We start from the raw sequence: 20,749 nt of genomic DNA on the forward strand, positions 1-20,749 counted from the left end.
TGAGTACCAATGATACAAATGTCAACACGGAGCCTTAAGATAGGAAAAATTTAAATATGTTGTTACCGTTCTTCAACTTCAGTTTGCCTTAACCAAATATTTTGAAACTTATACATAATGCTTATGGTCACAAAACGGTCAAAATAACGTGAATCCTGCATCTATATGTGGAAGTTTACTGATGTTTTTTCACAAGCAGGGGCATATGTGGCTCATTGACATATTTTACATTTATTTAAGTAAACAGCTTATTAACTTCCATTGAATTCTACTTCTAGAATTAACTTATATATTTTTTCAGGATCTCGGTGCAGTTTTGTAACAGACAACGATATTTCAAGTTACATGTGACCAGCATAACAAAGTGTTTCACTATATTGAGCTCTCTGTCTAAGTGTACTTTAAAGGTTCTTTGCATTGAGTTCAGTTTATTGATATGCGTATACCTTCTGTGTGAATTTTTAAGATGTAAAAACAGACTATCCATATCTGCATTTCCATGAAATGAAATGAAATCTAAGATAAAATGAATAAAACATTTCGCATAACCAATCACAACTGTACTAAAGCAGTAAATGTTCTCTCTAATGGGGGTCTTGTTGGGGGTTCTGATCCCGGATCCCACATACTGTTTTGTCAGATTCCCGTATCCCGCTTACACTATGTACGTAAGCAATTCTCATTATTTTTTTGTAAATTCCCGGGTCCTGCTAGACTTCAATTCCCGTTTTCACAGCACAATATTTTGACTTTCACGTGTAACGCTTACAAAAAGTCAGCAATCCCGCGTCACGCTTAGACCACAATGAGACCCACTCAAATTTTTCACGGAAATTAAAAGATTTAGTTTTCAATTGGACCTAACATTCTTAAAAATTGAGAATGAAAATGTGGAATGTATAAAAGGGACCGTAACATGACAAAAGAGCAGAAAGTAGTCGAAGGCCTGCAATGGGTCTTCAACAAAGCGTGAAAATCCCTCGACCGGAGGCGGGCTGCAGATGGCCCCTACACAAAGTGTGTACAAGTTCAAACTCCAAAACATAAAACTGAACTAACAATTAAAAACATACAAGATCAACAAAAAACAGAGACTCGTCAAGGTAATCATACCAAGAGACACACCCAATATGCAGAGGTCAAGAGTCAAAAAGTCATATTCTGGTCAAGAGTTCCTTATGAAAAAAACAAAGCAGATTTTGAGGAAAGGGTAGTCGTGCTACACAAAACTAACAAATATATCTTTATATCTAAAATAGATATATTAAGATGTGGTATGATTGCCAATCAGACAATTCCTCATTTAATTCAAACAAAATATATAAGTTGTACATTGAGGGCAAAGGTCAAGCTCACATGAAGTTTCTATTGCCACAAGACTCACCATCTTATGACAATACATCTGCATGCCACATATTCAGAAGCAAGGTCAATTGAAAATTATATTTTGAGGTCAAGGTAAAATTCACGCTGTATCCCGATGACACACCCAACGTGCATAGGTCAAGAGTCAAAAGGTCATATTCTGGTCAATAGTTCCATGTCAAATATATACACAGCAGTCATGCACGAAAGTTCGTCATGGTACACGTAACAATGTCTTATGTCATGAGGCACTACACCTGCCAATACAGAAAACCTAGGTCAGAGACAGAAACACAAGACATGTAACAAAACCAAATGGAACAGTACTTGTATTGCATGTCACTACAATTGCCTTCAAAATAGAACACAAACTCTCGCAACACTGCAAAATTAATTAAATATAAATAAATAAATAATCTTTCAGATTTCAAGAGGATAATCCCATTAGTTAAAACTAATCTTCCTGGGAGTCCTGAAAATAATAATATCATATTTATAAGTACATACAGTATTATAATGATATATTATACACAATAAACAATTGTATCTAAATAATAATGAAAAGGCATATCAATTTGCACAATTGATGAAAAAATTGTAACATTTTGTTTTAAAAGATACAAGTGTATTACTCATTTTTATTTCATTTGGTAAACTGTTCCATATTTGAGAACCTGAATATGTAAATGTTTTCTTTAAAAAAATTGTTTTTTGGTTTCGGAAAATTTCATAGTTTTTCATCCGCTGAAGGCAAGTTATAATTTTGATTATTAGTAAAATGAAAATTTTCTTGTAAATAGTTAGGCACCATATCATTATCATTAATGATTTAAATACAAGTATTGTCTTGGTATTGAATGCGATTTTCCACATTTAACCAGTGTAAACTATTAAACAATAAACTGGATGATGTCATTATGTCAGCTTCTACAGTTTCTATAACCCTAGCAGATTTCTTAAATAACTTATTTTAGTTTATTTATTCCACTTTTATAACTTCCCCATATTTTGCAACAGTAATCAAATAATGGCCGAATATAAGTATTAAAATAGATAATACGTATATGCATAGGTAAATATTTTCGTATCTTTTGTAATAAATTGATTCTTTTTGATATCGTACATGACATTTGATCAATTTGCTCATTCCAATTTAGGTTTTTGTCAATATATAAACCAAGAAGTTTTTTACAATCTGCATTCTCTATTTGTTCATTTGAAATATTGATATCTACATTATAAATATGTTTCCAGTTGAACAAAGCCTTTGTTTTGAACCAATAATCGTTGAATTACACTTTTTGGCATTTAATTTCATATAATTTTGCGAACACCAATTTTCAATTACATGAATATCATATTGAAGGTTAGAAGTTAACTGAAGTACATAATTGACTTTACTATGCAATGTAGAATCATCTGCATATAAATCTATTAATGAATGTTCTATGTTAAGTGGTAAATCATTGATATATAAAATAAATAATAGAGGCCCTAGGATAGAGCCTTGCGGTACACCAGTTTTTATGCACTTATTATTAGACATGACGTTATTGACCTTAACTTGTTGGCTTCGTTCAAACAAGTATGACTTAGGGATGTTTGCTCCTCTATTTTTTGAATTTTTGTCAGATTTTCGGAATCCTCTGGTTTAATCCATGTATTATGATCATTAAAAATTTGCCCACTAACCCCTACTTTCTTTTCATATTTTTATTACATATTGTTTAAAAAGTCCTATTTCAAAATCTTTGAAATTCTTGTTATTTTTTCATAGTTTTTTTAAACAAAAAAGGTGCCAATATTAAGTGAAAGAAAAATCTAGAGAGAATTATTTCCCGCTATATTTTCAGTAGCTTATATCTCGAAAACAACCACATGGGCCCTCCATTGCTTCTGCTTTTTTAGTTTCTTTATTCATATGCTATCAATTTATAACAGTCTTTTAAAAAACTTGTTACTTTTAAACAGAGTAACGAACATCCTTAATTCAGTCTAGTGTACAATCTGAAACATTATAGTTCATAATAATATTAAAGTTTTTTCAATAAAATTATATGATTAACCCGAATAAAAGCTTTCTTTAAATCTAAAATATTACTCCATTTGTTTCTCCATTATCTATATTTGCTAACAATTCATCTACTAATTTAGTAAGTGTAGTAGTGCACGAATGTTAAGTTCTGAAACCTGACTGTGTAGTATTAAGAAGGTCATTACTATTTAAAAATATATACCAACTATTAGCTATATGTCGTTCTATAAATCCAGAGAGACAAGGCAAAACTGCTATTGGTCTATAATTATCAGGATTACAAGCATCGCCACTTTTAAAAGTTGGACAAACTCTTGCATAAATTTTTTAAAAATACTTGGAAATTCACCACATTTGATGCACCCCCTCAAGTTGATGCCCCCCTCAATAATACTAGGGTCAGTGTATTAATAAAGTCACTTAAATAATTGAAGATTTTTAGATTGTATATGTTCCTTCAATTACTTTATCCCTGCTAGATTAACGTAGTACTTTTTAACTCTCAATAATATAAATTATAACTTAAGATATTAAAAGTTCAGTTGATATTTCAGTTCAGTGATTGCTATGATTACAAGTGTTAATTAGCGTATATCTGTTACGTTCAGGGGCGTAGCTAGGCCAAAATGATGTGTACTCAATAACGGGGAAGGAAGTCATACGGTGAGGGGTCTGGGGGCCCGCTGAAGGCCTCCAGAAGCTCTAGAGTAAATGGTACAAAATCCTGCATTCTCGCGATTTCCTGAGACTTAAAATGACCTCACAGAAATCTTATTTTCATGAGTAACAAGTCAACCTTTGAAAATAATTAAATTTGAAAAAAAAATAATTAGAGAAAAACAAACTTCTAATGTGTAGTGGGTAGAGCTTATTTATATATTATGTAACAGTTAAAATATATAGTGCCACCACCTTATATTTTGATTGCTACTTAATCAATCTCAACCCACTATACATTCACTGAGAAAATCCAAATTTCTAAGCCTTAAAGGGTATTTTTTTATTGAAAATACATAAATAAATCGAATCACATGTCTCTGTTTTATTTTGTAAGAGAACAAGCAGTCTTTCTTTTAGCTTTTAATTCTCAAAGTAAGTTCTGAAAGTCAATGACCTTTTCCTTTCCAGTTATCCAAAACCGTGTCTGTTGAAATTTGTTTTTCGTGGTATATGTTCAATAGACCAAGCCCAGATAAACGAATGGATTTCATTGTATTTCTTTAGTCGTCTCATGGTACTGAAAGATTGTTCTATCGTTGACTTCCAGACCGACATACATGCATATATGTTAAGGTTTATGCACCCTTCTGTAGCCATTTTTGTACGAATTTTTCAAACCTCAATTGTATCAAAACTAAAGATATAATAAATAATAGAGATAGGCCATTTAGTACATGTTCCAAGGGGAAACTTGATGCAAAGCATTATTTTTTACTGTTTCCTTGCATTTGAAAGAAAAAGAGGACTTTGTGGCAAATAAATCAAGATTTTTATAGAAAATCCACAGCCTTTAATACAGAGATTTTTGTTATAAAATTTGAAACATAAATTACTCACTTGATTTTCTATGATGTGCTAGTGTTTATTTTTTACAAAAAGTTCTAAGTAACCTGTAAATTCCAAAACACCTCGTGCTGAGTCACTAAAGTCGAGCGTACCCTCAAAGGTGTACTTGATTTTGGCCATATTTATACTTGTCTTGACCAATAACTACATTTATAAACTTGTTTTAAGGAAATCAATGCTAGCACTGCATGCAATAATCCTATATCTATCAGTCATCAAATTGCCAAATATGAGAGTACAAGGATAACGGCTGTGGATTTTCTATAAAAATCTTGATTTATTTGCCACAAAGTCCTCTTTTTCTATTAAATGCAATGGAACAGTAAAAAATAATGCTTTGCATTAAGTTTCCCCTTGGAATATGTACAAAATGGCCTATCTCTATTATTCATTATATCTGTAGTTTTGATACAATTGAAGTTTGAAAAGTTTGTACAAAAATGGCTACAGAAGGGTACATAAACCTTAAGTAGTTTAAAGATTCCCGGGTATAAATCCTTGTTTATAACATCATAGTTTGGAAACCTTTAACTATATATAAATACTTTCCCGAAATCTACAAGGAAAAGCTTCAAATTAAATCTGAGTTCTTTTTATCAACTTCCAAAAACAAGTCTTTCATTTTTACAAAGCAAGGAAAACAAGCAATTTAAATTTTGCACATGGAGAATAGGCACTTTTAATCTCGAGACACGTTTACTTAAATGAACGAGGCACCCATCTTGCACGACCGAACATAAAATAAAAAAGTAAAAAATACGTTGATCGTTAAAAAAAACGGCGAATAGGTTGCAAAAATATTACCCTTAATAGAACATCACGTTTTATTTCATCAGTCATTTTGAAATCTTCAGAAAAGATGTCAGGGTAAGGAGGCATAGTAGACGCACTTATTGTATTCTGAAACCCGGAGGACTCAGCTATTTTAATTGTTTGCATCAGCAGCACAATCACGATGCTTGTCCCAACTGAAATGTAAAGAGAAGACTAGTTTCCAGAAGTGAATATAGTTACAAAGTGACTATTAACATATTTTTATAACACTTTATAATTAATTCTATTACTTAAGTTTTATTCTTACTAGATTTACCATATTTTTATTTTTGTCAAATTTTCGATGTGTACGCAACTGCGTTTTTGCGTACGGGTTGCTACGCGCCTGACGTTATATATTAACAATGACTTAAGGATTGTCACAGTTAGCACCCTTTATTTCATCTCATTTAATATTTTTTTGTACATACAAAATGTAGAAGTTTTATAGCTTATTGGACATAAAAAGGGTCAAGAATATTAAAAAAAGTGATATGCAAATGAAAACAAAAAAAGTTGGTTCTTCATACAGGTATATATTGTAAATTGTAAAATGTTAAAAGACCAGTGAAGTGTGACATTTTCATTGCGATAAAAAGCATTGATTTTTTTTTGTGTAATACTTTCGTACTCTTACCTATTTACGGTCAACTGAAGGGACGAGTACTAACCTTTCCCAGACAATGGTAGACAGTGGCTTCCTCCCCAATGGACTGTGCCGTCCACAGCCCTGCAGGAGTAGAACTCCTTTACTGTCATAGCCATTGTCAATCTCTGTAAATTGATATTTATCATGTGGATGGGAAACAGTCGTATACAGAGCATTCACTGGGAGAATTGTTGGGGTTACATTTAGGAGTAAGGGTTAGTTGTCGTGTAGGGTAGGGGAAATGATGGGGGTAGTTGTGTACTGCTACGTATAGATACGTGCAGGTATAGTTAGGGGTATGCATTGTTACGGGTAGGTATATGAAGGGTTGAGAGGGTTAAGGGTCAAGGGTTATGGGTAAAGCAGTTTAAGATCCAACAGTGTTAATTGTAGCGCTCAAGTTATGGGTAGGCTAAAGCAAAGGGTAGTGACAGAGTTGAGAGTTGGCTAAAGTTGAGGGGTGGGTTAAAGTTGAAGGTTGGGTTAAAGGTTGAGGGTTGCGCTGTGTGTGATTGGAGAGTGATAGATGAGAGAGAAGGTGGGTGGATACAGTATGTGTGAGAGGAGATGAGAGAGGGAGACAGTATGTGCGATAGGAGAGAGAGGAAACGTATGTGTGGAAACGTATGTGTGAGAGGAGGAGAGCGAGGAGAGTATGTGTGAGAGAGAGAAGGAGAGTATGTAGGAGAGTATGTATGAGAGGAGTAGAAGAGGAGAAAAGTATGTGAAAGAGAGAGGATTACAGTATGTGTGAGAGGAGGAGAGTACATGTATGTGTGAGTACTATGTATGAGAGAAGGAGAGTATGTGTGAGAGGGGGATAGTATGTGCGAAAGAGAGGAGGAGAGTATGTATTAGAGGAGTAGAAGAAGAGAAAAGTATGTGTGAGAGAGAGGAGTACAGTATGTGTGAGAGTTATATGTATGAGAGGAAGAGAGTATGTGTGAGAGAGGAATAGTTGTGAGCGGGGGAGAGTATGTGTGAGAGGAGGAGAGTATGTGTGAGAGAGGAATAGTTGTGAGCGGGGGAGAGTATGTGTGAGAGGAGGAGATAATGTAAGAGGAGAAGAGTACGTGTGAGAGGAGGAGAGTGTGTGTGCGAGTATATGAGTGAGTGGATTGATTAAGTGTGTGGATGTGTTGTGGAGAGAGGAGAGTTTCTGTATGTGAGTGTGTGTGTGTATGGCTGGATGTGAGAGAGAGAAAAGCGAGAGCATGGATAAGTTTAGGTGGAGATATAGTGTATGAGAGATATGAGTGAAAAAGAGAATGTGCATGTAAGTGAGAGAGTGATAAGATGTAATGGGAAGGGAAAGACAGAAGATATGAGAGAAGGGTATGAGAATTTTTTAAAAACTTTTTTTTTATGAAATAATTGATTCACACCTGTAAATAAATAAAATATTCTAGCTGTCTTCTGAAATGATTATTTATAAAAAGAATTAATGTTTATGTTTGAGAGTCTATTTATTTTCAAAACTGATAAATCCTTTCTCTTTTTATACTATACAGTAGAGAAGAATATCCTAAAGATGTAGTCATTCTCCATCAGTATGGAAGAGCTCCATATGCACCAAGTATGTCACCATTTGCGATTAAACTAGAAACATATCTACGAATGGCAAAAATTCCTTATGTGGTATGTTTGATAGATGAGTAAATATACTTAGCAAACATTTACCATTCTTCGTACTCTTTGTATTAAATCGTAGTAACGTTATTACGACTGTAATATGTTGTTTGATTAGTTACATACATTTTTGTATACAACAACTCACTGAAATTAATAATTAAGTATGTGGATTATCAACGAAGCCAAGATGTTTGTTATTTCGAATTTTGTTTATTTGTACGGAAGCAGTCGTCATTAAGGGACTAAGGTTGTGATTTATATCAAGGTTAAAACAAGAGGCTATCAGATTGACAGCAAAACGCATTGTCCTGCATGAAAATGATACTTGCAAATTTGGAACCCAAAAACAGAATCAAGTAAAAAAAGAGAATGAATGTTTGTAGATATCAAGAATGGAAAGATCAAAACCTGATAAAATTACGTTAAATGTAGATTGATGTCAAGACTGAATATTTCCAATTGCAACTTAAATTTTGATAGGTTATGTAATTAAATAAATGTATTTAGAATGTTCACAGTCGAGTTGGAAGTAAGAAAGGCAAGTTTCCATGGATAGAATACAACAATGAGAATATAGCCGACACTCAGTTTTGTATTGAATATCTCAACAAAACATTGGCAATAGATTTGAACAAAAACTTTTCCAAAACAGAAAGAGGCATAGCTAGATCTTTCCTGAAAATGCTAGAAGAAAATACATACTGGTAAGATTGTTGAACATAAACACTTACATATCGATAAAAAAAGATTTATTGATAAAAGGGTACCATTATACGGTTTCTGTTATATCATTGTGACAAACATTATTTTGGGGACACACGTTTTAAAAATTCTTAATGTGTAGTATAAAAGAGGGACGAAAGATACCAAAGGGACAGTCAAACTCATAAATCGAAAATAAACTGACAACGCCATGGCTAAAAATGAAAAAGACAAACAGACAAATAATAGTACACATGACACAACATAGAAAACTAAAGAATAAGCAACACGAACACCACCAAAAACTAGGGGTGATCTCATGTGCTCCGGAAGGGTAATCCCTTGGCATTGAAATTATCTAAAAAAAAAAAATGGATATTGTAAAAAGATTTCCTGTTCCTGTGCTGCGGCATTAAGAGCAAAGACCGGTCCGCTCGGAATCAGAAAAATTAGTCTGGGTAAATTGACACGTCTTCAAGCGGAATGTTACCTTGTGGCTTATCACGTTCAAAATCCTGCTCAGCGTGTCGGTCTAGTACACAACAGAGTAAATAATCACATTACTAGTACATTAACATGTTCTCGTCGTGAATAAGCATAATAATTTGCCGCTTAAACTCTTTGATACATGAGACAACTTTGATCTTCACATCTTGTATAGGTACCGGTCTAATGTTGAAGACCATATGTTGCCCCCTTGATGTTTTTAGGGGGTTTCAGTTGTTGCTTTTTCATTACCAGATTTTGTCAATGTATTGCTATTTAATTACCACGTTGAACTGTAGATGCTTTTTTGGGTCATGGTGTTGCATTTTATTATCGTGATTAAGATTTTGCGCAACTGACTTCACCATTGTTAAAATACATGACATTGCAATTATCACCATTGGGTCATTTGTCATGTTTATAATATGTTTACTTATAATTACAAACAGGGCTCTGTTGATAGAAAGATGGATATTGGATCCAGAATTGGCAATCTGCAAGATAATAAAATTGCCATATAGAGTTGCATGGTTTATTCACCGAAGACTAAAGAGAGATGCGTATGGTCATGGTATTGGAAGACATAGTCAAGATGAAATTTACCATATCATGCACCTTGATCTAATGGCTTTGTCTGAATTCTTGGGTTAATATGTTTTTAAGGTCCAAAAATGTATTATTGATCAGGAAAACACATGCACACACACACACACATCCATCAGTCTCGAATTTTATTGACAACTCTCATATACTATACCTATCCTTGGAATAAAACTTCACGCATCTTTGTGTTATGTCGGTTTTTGGAAAGTTTGCTATAGCTTGCTATTGCTACTTTCCTTAGGCGTCGGCCTCAAACTTCCGGTTGACAGATTATCGCAATATATTCTGCTCCGAGATAGTGTAGTACTAGTGTTTGAGTTCTGATTCTTGGAAGATTCTTTTAAAATTTTGAGTAACTACTGTTTTGACTGAAAAGATTACAGCTTGAATAAAAAGAAATGAATATTCACCGACGATTCAGATGAATTTAACTTCATTTTAAAAATGAGTATTACAAACACTACCTCGCGGATCTGACATGCGCTGTAGAGAAAATCACAAGAAATCTTCGCGAGATTGCGTTTTCATTCATTCATGAATATTTCATGAATGAACATTTCCCCGCTCTACTTTTACCTGTTTACTATATGTACGTACGTAAACGTGGTAAAATCCCGAGTGTATCGAAAGAATCGGGAATGACTGATTAAAATGCGAGAACAAGTTGACATTTTGACCAAGCCGTCGGATAATTGAAAAGTGATAATGGTACACAGGTGAAAGAATATAAAATACCCGATAATTATAGTATATGTCTAACGTCTCACGCCAAGGACGAGTGAAGGTAAAAATTACCGGCTTTAATAATAATAAAAAAAAAATGCATTGTTTTTGTCTAAACATCGATCGGAAGATTTTGATGCCAAAATTCAATTGTGCCTCGTTACAAATGGAACCAGATGCTCCGCTGGGCACATCTTTATACGACCACGTACAGAGGTCGAAACCCTGAACAGTTGGGGCAAGTATGGACACAACATTCAAGCTTGATATAGCTCTGAATTTGGATTGCGATCAAATTTTTGACATAATATATAGGTTTCTGACACAAAACAAATGTCAAGATCTAACAAATCTATTGCGCAATACTGTGTAATTAGAATATATACACAATGCTTATTACCCCATAACTCAGATCAAGTACACATTTTGGTAGCGTCATGCACATTTACAGTTCTTGAGTTGTGACCCTTTATAACATTAATGCTAGCGGGGGCATCATTTGTGTCCCATGGACACGTTCCCTACTTTACATAAAAGCCTTTAATATAAATTCACTTTCATTACATTTGTATTGATTTAAGTTACTGTAACTGTCTTATTTATAAAAAAGGATGTGGTATTTTTTGCAAAGAATCAATGCTATCCAAAAGAGTTCAAAGGAGGAAAATGTATTAATAACTATAGGCCACCACATGCTCGTCAATAATGAGAAATATCTGTACCATATACATGCAGAAAGCTATAAAAGGCCCCGATAGGAAACATGTGGAGCAATTCAAACAAAAAAACTTGCGTGTTAATTTACTAAAAACAAATATGAAGGATCTAAACCAATAGAAAAATACAAATTCACAGGCCCTTGATGTTGACATGGCGTGGGTACTTTAAAAAGAAATTATCAGAGTTTTCTGTATATTTCAATATTTTAGATCTACAGTTTTAGGTTGCAATAGAAAATATCAAAACTTTTTATGACAAACATGAAAAAAGTGATTTTTGATAATTACTGACAAGACAATGGTTTAGTTTAAAACATCCAAGCTGTGATGAAATACATTTTTGAAATAATACACGTCTATAACCTTTTTGGAATAATACTTAGACAATATACGTATAGTGTCTTGAAATATGAAATTTATTTGTATGAGGCTTAGAAACGGGAAAATGCGAGGTTCTACCGAGCATTTTCCCGTTTCGTGCCGAACACAAATAAATTTCATATTTCAAGACACTATACGTATATTGTTTTTATACTGAAATCGATAAAATAATAAAAAAATAATAAAAATATGAAACAAATATTATTAAAAAAAAAGTGTTTGGAATTCCCCCCTTGGGGTACCATTTTGGGGTATTTCCCTATGAGCGTAGTCTAGGCGGTAAGCATTGACAATTTAAGGAATTAGAAAGGGAAAATGAATTTAATTAATAGCATTTGATAAACATGGTATATAAATTACCAATTTGAAGACATAACAGGTTTAAATTCATAAAAGTTTGACCATTGTTACTACACGTTGTCATGGTTGTGACGTGACGTTGATAAGTAGGCGGGGCTTATAGGTGAGTTGAGGTCATTGACGTATAAAGCTAACGTTTATACGTATAGCTTTATCTGTATAGTAAAATAGCTGATTGCAGTATAAACAGCTACAGTTGCAAACTTTCCAGAGGTGCTATCCAGCACTTTGATTATCTTCATGTTTCGTTGCCCTTTCCTGTTTGTAGATGTATATGTATATGATGTTTTGACGTCAACGTTTATAACCCGTCCAATTTCTTTTAGTTTCGCTGTGGTTAAAAATTCGTCTTGTTTCGTTAATTGTTGTTCCATTTTAATTGATTGGAATCAAACTTGATTGCGATTGTAATAGTAAAATTGATTGTAGGGACATCTTTTTGGTCTTACTGTAGTTCTAATCTGCAGCTGACGTACATACTACCCACAAATATAATTTAACATATTGTCTTAACAAAAAAATAACCCAACATATATATTATATATCCTAAAAGTTTCAAAGTTGTAATCAGCAGCACAAAAAGTGCATACCTACGAAAAACACTTATGACTTACTTTTTGTCTTATTATTAAAAATATATGCTTTCCGCTAATCATTTAAGATGACGTTTCTTTTTACCTCTATTCTTTGGTTGATAGATTGATTGTTGTTAGCTGTTCATTGGGGTTTGTTTGGCTGGCGTAAAGAGTTTACACACAAACAGAGCTCTTCGTCAACATAATGTCTCTTATCTGAAATTCAGATATATATATTTTCAGTTAATAAGAAAAATCAATCCCCTTGACAAAAACTTAATAAAAGCATAGGACGTCTTCATCAACTTAATTTTTCTAACAGGTGTATTTGGTAGATAGTTGTCTCATTTGCAATTATATCACATCTTCTTATTTATTATACTAAGTGTCTTTATTATATCATCATATGCCTTCAGTAATTTAGAGTATACCTAAAAAAATATTTGAAAATTACGTAACTTCGTATTAATTATTTTCTAAATAACGTAATGAATGAAACTTGAAATATAATCATTTTCAAATAGATAGAAAATAAGGAAAACTTAATAGCATAAACAGCTTTCAATGAAAAATGACAATTGAATTATCAGGTGACAAGAAATTTCTGCTTGGAGATAACCCGTGCGAGGAAGATTGTGCTATATTTGGACAGCTTGCAGAATGGTACTGGCAATCCTTTGGACACAGAAGTGGACCACTTATTAAAAGTAAAAATTTGTAATTTAAACAACATTCTGTTCATCGTTTCGCTTGTGCAGAAATCATGAACGAGAAACTCTTTGATTTTAATAGGTTAGTTAAAAAGGAAGCCTACACACAGGATAGGTATTTCAATAAGATTGGTAGTGTTGTATGGCTAAAATCAAGCCTGGAAACTATCTGCCCAGTAGAAAATGGACTGACATGAGTTTAATTTTTTTTTTATTAAACTTTTGAAGCACTAAAAAAACCCATGTCAAACTAAATGAAATTGCTATATACATTTATGCATTTTGTTTTTCTGTTGACATACTTGTTTGTTTTATAATAATTTAGTTTATAATACAATGGTGACTGCTGTCTTCATATTTTTTTACATTTTTACCTATTATATCAGTTTGTTTTGTTCAAACGTTATTGTCCATACAATGGAATTTGATGCGACTGTCATAAAAGTCAGAGGTTTAGCTAGCTATAAACCATATTTAATCAATCATGTTCTACACAAGGAAATGCATGTACTAAGTCAGGAATATGACAGTTGTTTTCCGTTCGTTTGATGTGTTTTTGAGCTTTTGATTTTGCCATTTGATAAGGGACTTTGCAATTTTAATTTTACTTTTTATATACAATGTATGATTGTATTTGCCATTTGGTAACTTGTGATTTAGCATATACGTATCTGTCAATACCATATAGACATATGTATGGGAGTTATATGGTTCAGTGCTAAAAATATTTAATCAGCAAATATTTTTGATAACAACGAGTTCAGCGATGTAATCTGATGACTTTGTTATATGGCATACGTGAATGTTTGTGTCAACTTGCTCAAATGCGATTGTCTGTACTTTGCTATGAATAAAATAAAAGTGGGCGACATGCAACTTTAGTGAAACAAAATCTAAAGAGGTTATTCAAATACATTGAAGCCGAACGTATCTTATCGCTAACTGTCACAAGAAAACAATCCATGAACAAATCGTTGTTTATAAATATAAATAATACAATGAGATGCTGAATATAAAAAAAAAACCAAATAGGTGTACGTCAATGGGCAGCCAAAACGCGAAAAGAAAAAGTTTTGCAAAAACCTATATGAGTAAATGAATTTATGTGAATCTAAAATATACACAAAGTTCCTTAAAGAACAACAATATACTGATAACCTGTACCAATTACTTTAAAATTCGATTGAAAATTCTGAACAATTTCTACTAAAAATAAATTATTCTGTTTTATGTATTTAAAATCACGCTACTTTAAAAAGGAATGGAGCTTATTTAAGCATATAATATATATATATATGTTATTTTGTGATATATTTTATTTATTATTCAGATTATAAAAACCTATGTGATTATTGTGAAAGAATGAAAGAGACATTTTGGCCGGACTGGGATGAATGCAATACAAATGGCGGAAAGAAAGAGGCTACAAAGTAGAACGAGGATTACTCATAAAAAGTTCAAAAGTTGAACAAGCACCATCGAACCATTCACATGTTGACGCAGCTTAGAAAAAGTAAAAGATGCCAAAGAATGTAAATAAACGGAACATATAATTGTACATTGTACTGATAATTGAATTGACATGTACGTGCACATCGACTTTCAAAATCTGCAATGAACAAACTGTTACCGATCAATTTCTTTATGTGTCAATCAATATCTATTAAATTAAAATCATGAAGGAATTAATAAATAATGTATTACAACCAAATTTGTGATTATTTCAGTCGATCTGAGGTCCAACATGTCTGTCAAGGTCATATAAACCAAACAAGAAATGCATGTACACCTAACAACTATTCAATATACTAAATATAGTTGACCTATTGCTTATAGTTTCTAAGAAACAGACTTAACCAAGAAAACTAAACATTAACCAATGAACCATAAAAATCTCAGATCAAGATCAGATGAACCATGCTAGAAAGACATGTACAGATTACAATTATTCCATACAACAAATAAAGTTGACCTATTGCTTATTGTTTAAGAAAAAAAAAGAACAAAACTTCAAGGTCAGTTGACACCTGCCAGCTGGACATGTACACCTTACAGTGCTTCCATACACCGAATATACTAGACCTATTGCCTGTAGTAACTTATATATGTACTTGACCACCAAAACTTAACATTTTTCACTGATCCATGAATGAGGTCGAAGTCAAGTGAAAACTTTCTGACGGGCATAAGAACCTTGCAAGGTACGCACATACCAAATAAAGATAGCCTATTACTCATTATAAGAGGGAAATTTACATACTGTGAAAGTACTTTAATTCGTGGGTATCAATTTTCGTGGATTGAGCAATATTTACATGTTCGTGGGTTTTTTAATTCGTGGATTTTATTTTATTTGTTTTAAATTGAAAATTAAAGCCTTTAGAAACGAAGGTTACAAATGTTTTGAATGGTGGAAATTACAAAGTAAGCATTGACCCCTGTAAATTGAAGTGATAACACTAATGAACCCATGATAAAGTGATCATCAAAGGTGTAAATTAGGCCATAAACATGTCACCTAAAGAAAATAGTAACATAAAAAATGATATAAACGTATCTTAAATTTTGAAATAATTCTTATCAAAATCAAGCCCAGTATGAAATTATTATTTCCCATATGTACGAGCACTATGAGGATATGAAATGAATATTTTATCAAACTAGCATATCAATACCAGAAATCTGACTTTCATCGATCAAAAATATTTTTTATGAGAATTAAAAGATCAAAAGTTGTACAGTTTAGGCTATTAAAGATTAAATGAGTATAATCCTGCATGTGGTTGTAGTTCTGTGACTGCTATTAAAGTATTCTCAGATTTGGCGTTATTCAATATATTCTCAAGATTATATCAGTAGTCAAACCTACCGACGGGGATCTTTCCATGTCTTGATTTGGACAACGGTTGTTTTATTTCGTTGGAAACTTAAATTCGTGGATAAAGTCATCCACGAAAACCACGAAAATTGGTACCCCACGAATAAAAGTACTTTCACAGTACAAAAAAATCTTAACTTTTGTTCAAGTAGTCACAGAACCATCAAAATGAGGTCACGGACATGTGAATGACGGAGACTTCGTAACATAAGGCATCTATATACAAAGTATGAAGCATCCAGGTCTTCGACCTTCTAAAATGTAAAGCTTTTAAGAAGTTAGCTAACGCCGCCGCCCGGATCACTATCCCTATGTCGAGTTTAGTGCGACAAAAATCACAGGCTCGACAAAAATAGGAGATTAAACCTGGTTATATAACTAGTTAAACCTCTTACTTGTATGACAGCCCAATGAAATTTCACTATATATTGACAACAATGTTTGAACAAAACAAACAGGTCCAATAAAATTTCACTATATACTGACAACAATGTTTGAACAAAACAAACAGACACTTTAGGTAAAAATGTCAAAAAATAAAGAAACAACAGTCACCATATTATATTAATCACTTAAACACACAAATATCTCGACAAAAAAAAAAAAAAAAAAAAAATGGCATATAGACAAAGCACATAAATAATAAAGGGCTGCGCTTTGAAAGACGACGGGCGTATAAAAATGGCAAAAAAGACTACAATGACAATGAGGAGCAGCAAGAAGATAACAGGGAAAGTGAAGATGGTGAAAGTGACTCTACTGAAAGTTATGGGCTAAATGAGGAAGTGGGTGATGAAAGTAAGGATTTCATTGACGACGGCCGTATAAAAATGGCAAAAAAGACTACAATGACAATGAGGAGCAGCAAGAAGATAACAGGGAAAGTGAAGATGGTGAAAGTGACTCTACTGAAAGTTATGATCTAAATGAGGAAGTAGTTGATGAAAGTAAGGATTTCATTGATGATGAAGATAAAGATTTCATTGATGATGAGGAAGCCTCTTCTGAGAATGAAAATGAGGATTTTCACCGAAACCGAACTCTTTAAAAAAGCTGCAATGCTAAGGTATCATTTGTGATTTCAATTGCAACCAATTTTAACAAGAGTAAAACATCCTATATGCAAAAACAGTATTTGATTTTTATCCATAGCTTAGATAGTAAAAATGTTATCATAAAATGATATATGCCTCAGGGAAAAGTTAGTATCTCAGGGACTGCTAATGTGCTTTCATCCTTGCAACCATTCAATAATAGTACAAACGTATGACATTCATGGAACCTATTTTTTACAAGAAATTTAATGTTTTAAATTAAACTAAAGATTTTACAAATTTTATGTTTTCATCAGATTTTATTAAGTATTATTTGTTACATCAATAGATATAAACAATTCACCAAAGTTTCATGGACATTGGTGAAATCCTTTTTGAGTTATTGTCCGAAGTGTTAAAAAAAACCCTTTTTTATGAATAAAGCCCCATTAATCCAAAACTTAAAATCTGAAATTTATAAAAATTGAAAGGGAACTTACATCAATAGATATAAACAATTCACCAAAGTTTCATGGACATTGGTGAAAGCCTTTTTGAGTTATTGTCCGAAGTGTTGAAAAACCCCCCTTTTTTATGAATAAAGCTCCATAAATCCAAAACTTAAAATCTGAAATTAAAAAAAAACGAAAGGGAGCTTACGTCAATAGATATAAACAATTCACTTAAGTTTCATGGAAATTGGTGAAAGTGTTTTTGAGTTATTGTCCGAAGTGTAGACGACGGAGGGACAGACAGACGGACGGACAACGGTATACCATAATACGTCCCGTCTAAAAGACGGGCGTATAAAAATGAAAGACAAGCGAAAAAATTACCACATCACAACAGTACATTGACGGGATGCATAAGTATCGAGCCACGACAAAAGGATGTCACCAAAATGGAGTTAACCGTAAAGATATATAATGTACAAAGACAAATAAAAGAACAGAATAACACGTAATTACGATGATAAAAAAATCTTTACTGCAAGACCATCATGTATTATTTGTGAATTTGAAACGTAATATTTATCAAAAAGGTCATAGCATTTTCTGATGATTTTTGGGGAAAAGGACGAGACTTTCTATGACATTACCCTGATTCATCAGCTGTCTGCTCAGACCATTGAAACGTTTTATTTAGTCAAATAAGTAGCTCCAAGCTCTTGAATACCAATGCATACCATTATGCAATTGAAGTTGGTATATTACTACGAAGGTTGTGGAAATTGATTATTTCAAAAAACAAAATCCGTCTCGTTTGTCATAGAATCTTGGACCGAGGTGACAGCAATTATGTCAAATTCGAGGTATAAGTCTAAAAGTATGATAAAGTTGAGGAAGTCATTTCTAGTTCTGGGGAATATAAATATAAATGGAATCCAATCAGAAAAGTTTAAATTGTTAACCAAAAATTATCACCAATATATCTGAATGTGAAATTAAATTATCTTGCTTCTTTTGGTCTTCTTGTTTTTGACATTTGTCTCAGGGACCTCCGACTCATATGAATATAAGAAGATGCCGGCAAGGAGAAGCACACAGATATTTCCCATAGGAAAATAACGCATTTCATAAAGACAGCAAACGTCAAATCACTGAAACAGATAATGAAGCTGAATTGAAAAAATATGAGCCTGTTAATCAACCCAATAACAGCTAAATTATATCAAGACTCAATAACAGAAAATTATATATAACAGACGGTTATAACAACATAAAAAAATATGAATAAGAAAAACTTCTGTTGAAGATGAGCGTTCCATACCAAAGGTTTTATTTCTGAATCATAAACAAAATCGGAAGACAAATCCACAACGGTAAACCATTGGAAAGTCATTTTGGAAGAGTACCTGGTAACAATGACTTCATTACAGTTTACAAACACAGCTACCCTTCACAATCAACATAAATGAGAAATAACTGTGAAAATCCAAAAGTGGTTCATTCAATAAGCTGCATTCAGATTCGTCAAGATGTTTATTAAATGAAAAACAGCTGTTAGATAAGAACATCCAAATAAGTAAATTGTCAAAAACCAACGAGCAGCTGAAAATTGAAAACAGAATAAAAACAACTAAAGCCAGGGAGTGAAAATGTGCAGTAGAACTACAGAATGTAGATATTTGTCATTTTTGACATCAAAATTTAAAATAAATTTGCTAAATATCTTGTTGGTGTAAAAAAAAAAAAGCTGCAGTATACATAGCAATTTTAGTAGAAATGTGTATGTTACCTAGCTATTGCTATTGGTGCTTTAAATGTTTCGATAGGGTTTTGGTGCCATTTGGTAATTGAAAAAGAAGTAAGTTATTCTTCAAATGCCTATAAATGAAGTTTAAATTTACACCAAAAAAATAAATAAAATGATTTGATTTGATTTGCCATTATAAATAAAAAATGCGCATTTGCCTTGTTCTGCTTTAAATCCAGTACGAACAAATATATCCATCTATAGTATAATTTCTATAAGAGTATAATCACTCTATAATAGGTTTTATCCAAATATAGGGGATTCAGTCACAACCTATGAAACATTGAAAGGGGAAAACTTTGAATTGCATGGATTAAATATGACAACTGTAATTATGAAACGTAAACGGGTTTTGATCTATAAACTGATAGTCCATTCCTATTTTGTCTCACGCTAGCTCAACCGTTCACGTTACTGATAGAGAGGGTTCGGCCTGTACTTTTGTTCCAGTCCTTCGGACTGCATACTGACAATACTGAGTCTTTACGAACAAAATACAGCAGTTAACGTATAAATGACACGAGGTGATGATTGCGCCAAGCAATCTGTTCCCTCATATAACAAATAATGTTCGAATCATTTTCGAATCGCACCTTATGGGATAAAACAGGGCAAGGCATTTGCATTGTAAATATATCAATAATAAATTAAGCATATAAATGAAAGTGTTTGCTATAAAATTATTAAAATAAGTAAAACTCACACACTGGAAATTTAGAAGTAGTCAGTTACTTAAAATATCAATAACTGTACACTTCTATGTCTTTAAAACAAACACTAAATTCAATCAATCGTGTTCGTGACGTCCCTCCTTCCGAGGTAAAATAAATATACCCACTAATTCTCACCCACTGGTTAGACTCGTCTAGAACATGAACCTCGCATTCATGCAATTTCCGTTTAGATTCTAGTCCAGCCAGAGCCACAGCAATGTCTAAAACACATTTTCCTAGCACTGACTAGTTAAAAACCTAAATAATTATGCGATAATACAAAATTAAATCCTGTATACGAACAGTCCGAAGATGGACGACCCTCTCTACACTAAAATATCCCTCTCGCATTATAAATCATCTTAATCATCAATATTGCTATCTAAATGTACCCGACTTCTTTATAAACCCGAAATCATAAAATATTTAGTTAGTGTACCATTCCTTCCATTTTTTGGAACCGGGTAAAGTAAATTATGATTTTAGAAGTGTTTGAATCTAAAACCGAAACATATATCAAATGCAAAGCCATCTGAAATAAACATTTAA

General features: G+C 32.8%; 1 protein-coding gene across 1 annotated transcript; it reads left to right on the forward strand.

Moving 5' to 3' along the window:
- The first annotated feature begins 6,995 nt into the window (after positions 1 to 6,995).
- Positions 6,996 to 15,030, forward strand: LOC139510967 (failed axon connections homolog). Its single transcript, XM_071297526.1, has 6 exons — positions 6,996 to 7,081; positions 7,940 to 8,066; positions 8,568 to 8,764; positions 9,698 to 9,894; positions 13,200 to 13,316; positions 14,650 to 15,030. The coding sequence occupies exons 1-6, from the start codon at positions 6,996 to 6,998 to the stop codon at positions 14,751 to 14,753; spliced, it is 828 nt and encodes a 275-aa protein (XP_071153627.1). The 3' UTR covers positions 14,754 to 15,030.
- Positions 15,031 to 20,749: the final 5,719 nt, after the last annotated feature.

Source organism: Mytilus edulis, chromosome 2 (genome assembly GCF_963676685.1).
Source record: "Mytilus edulis chromosome 2, xbMytEdul2.2, whole genome shotgun sequence".
In the NCBI taxonomy this organism is placed as follows: domain Eukaryota; kingdom Metazoa; phylum Mollusca; class Bivalvia; order Mytilida; family Mytilidae; genus Mytilus; species Mytilus edulis.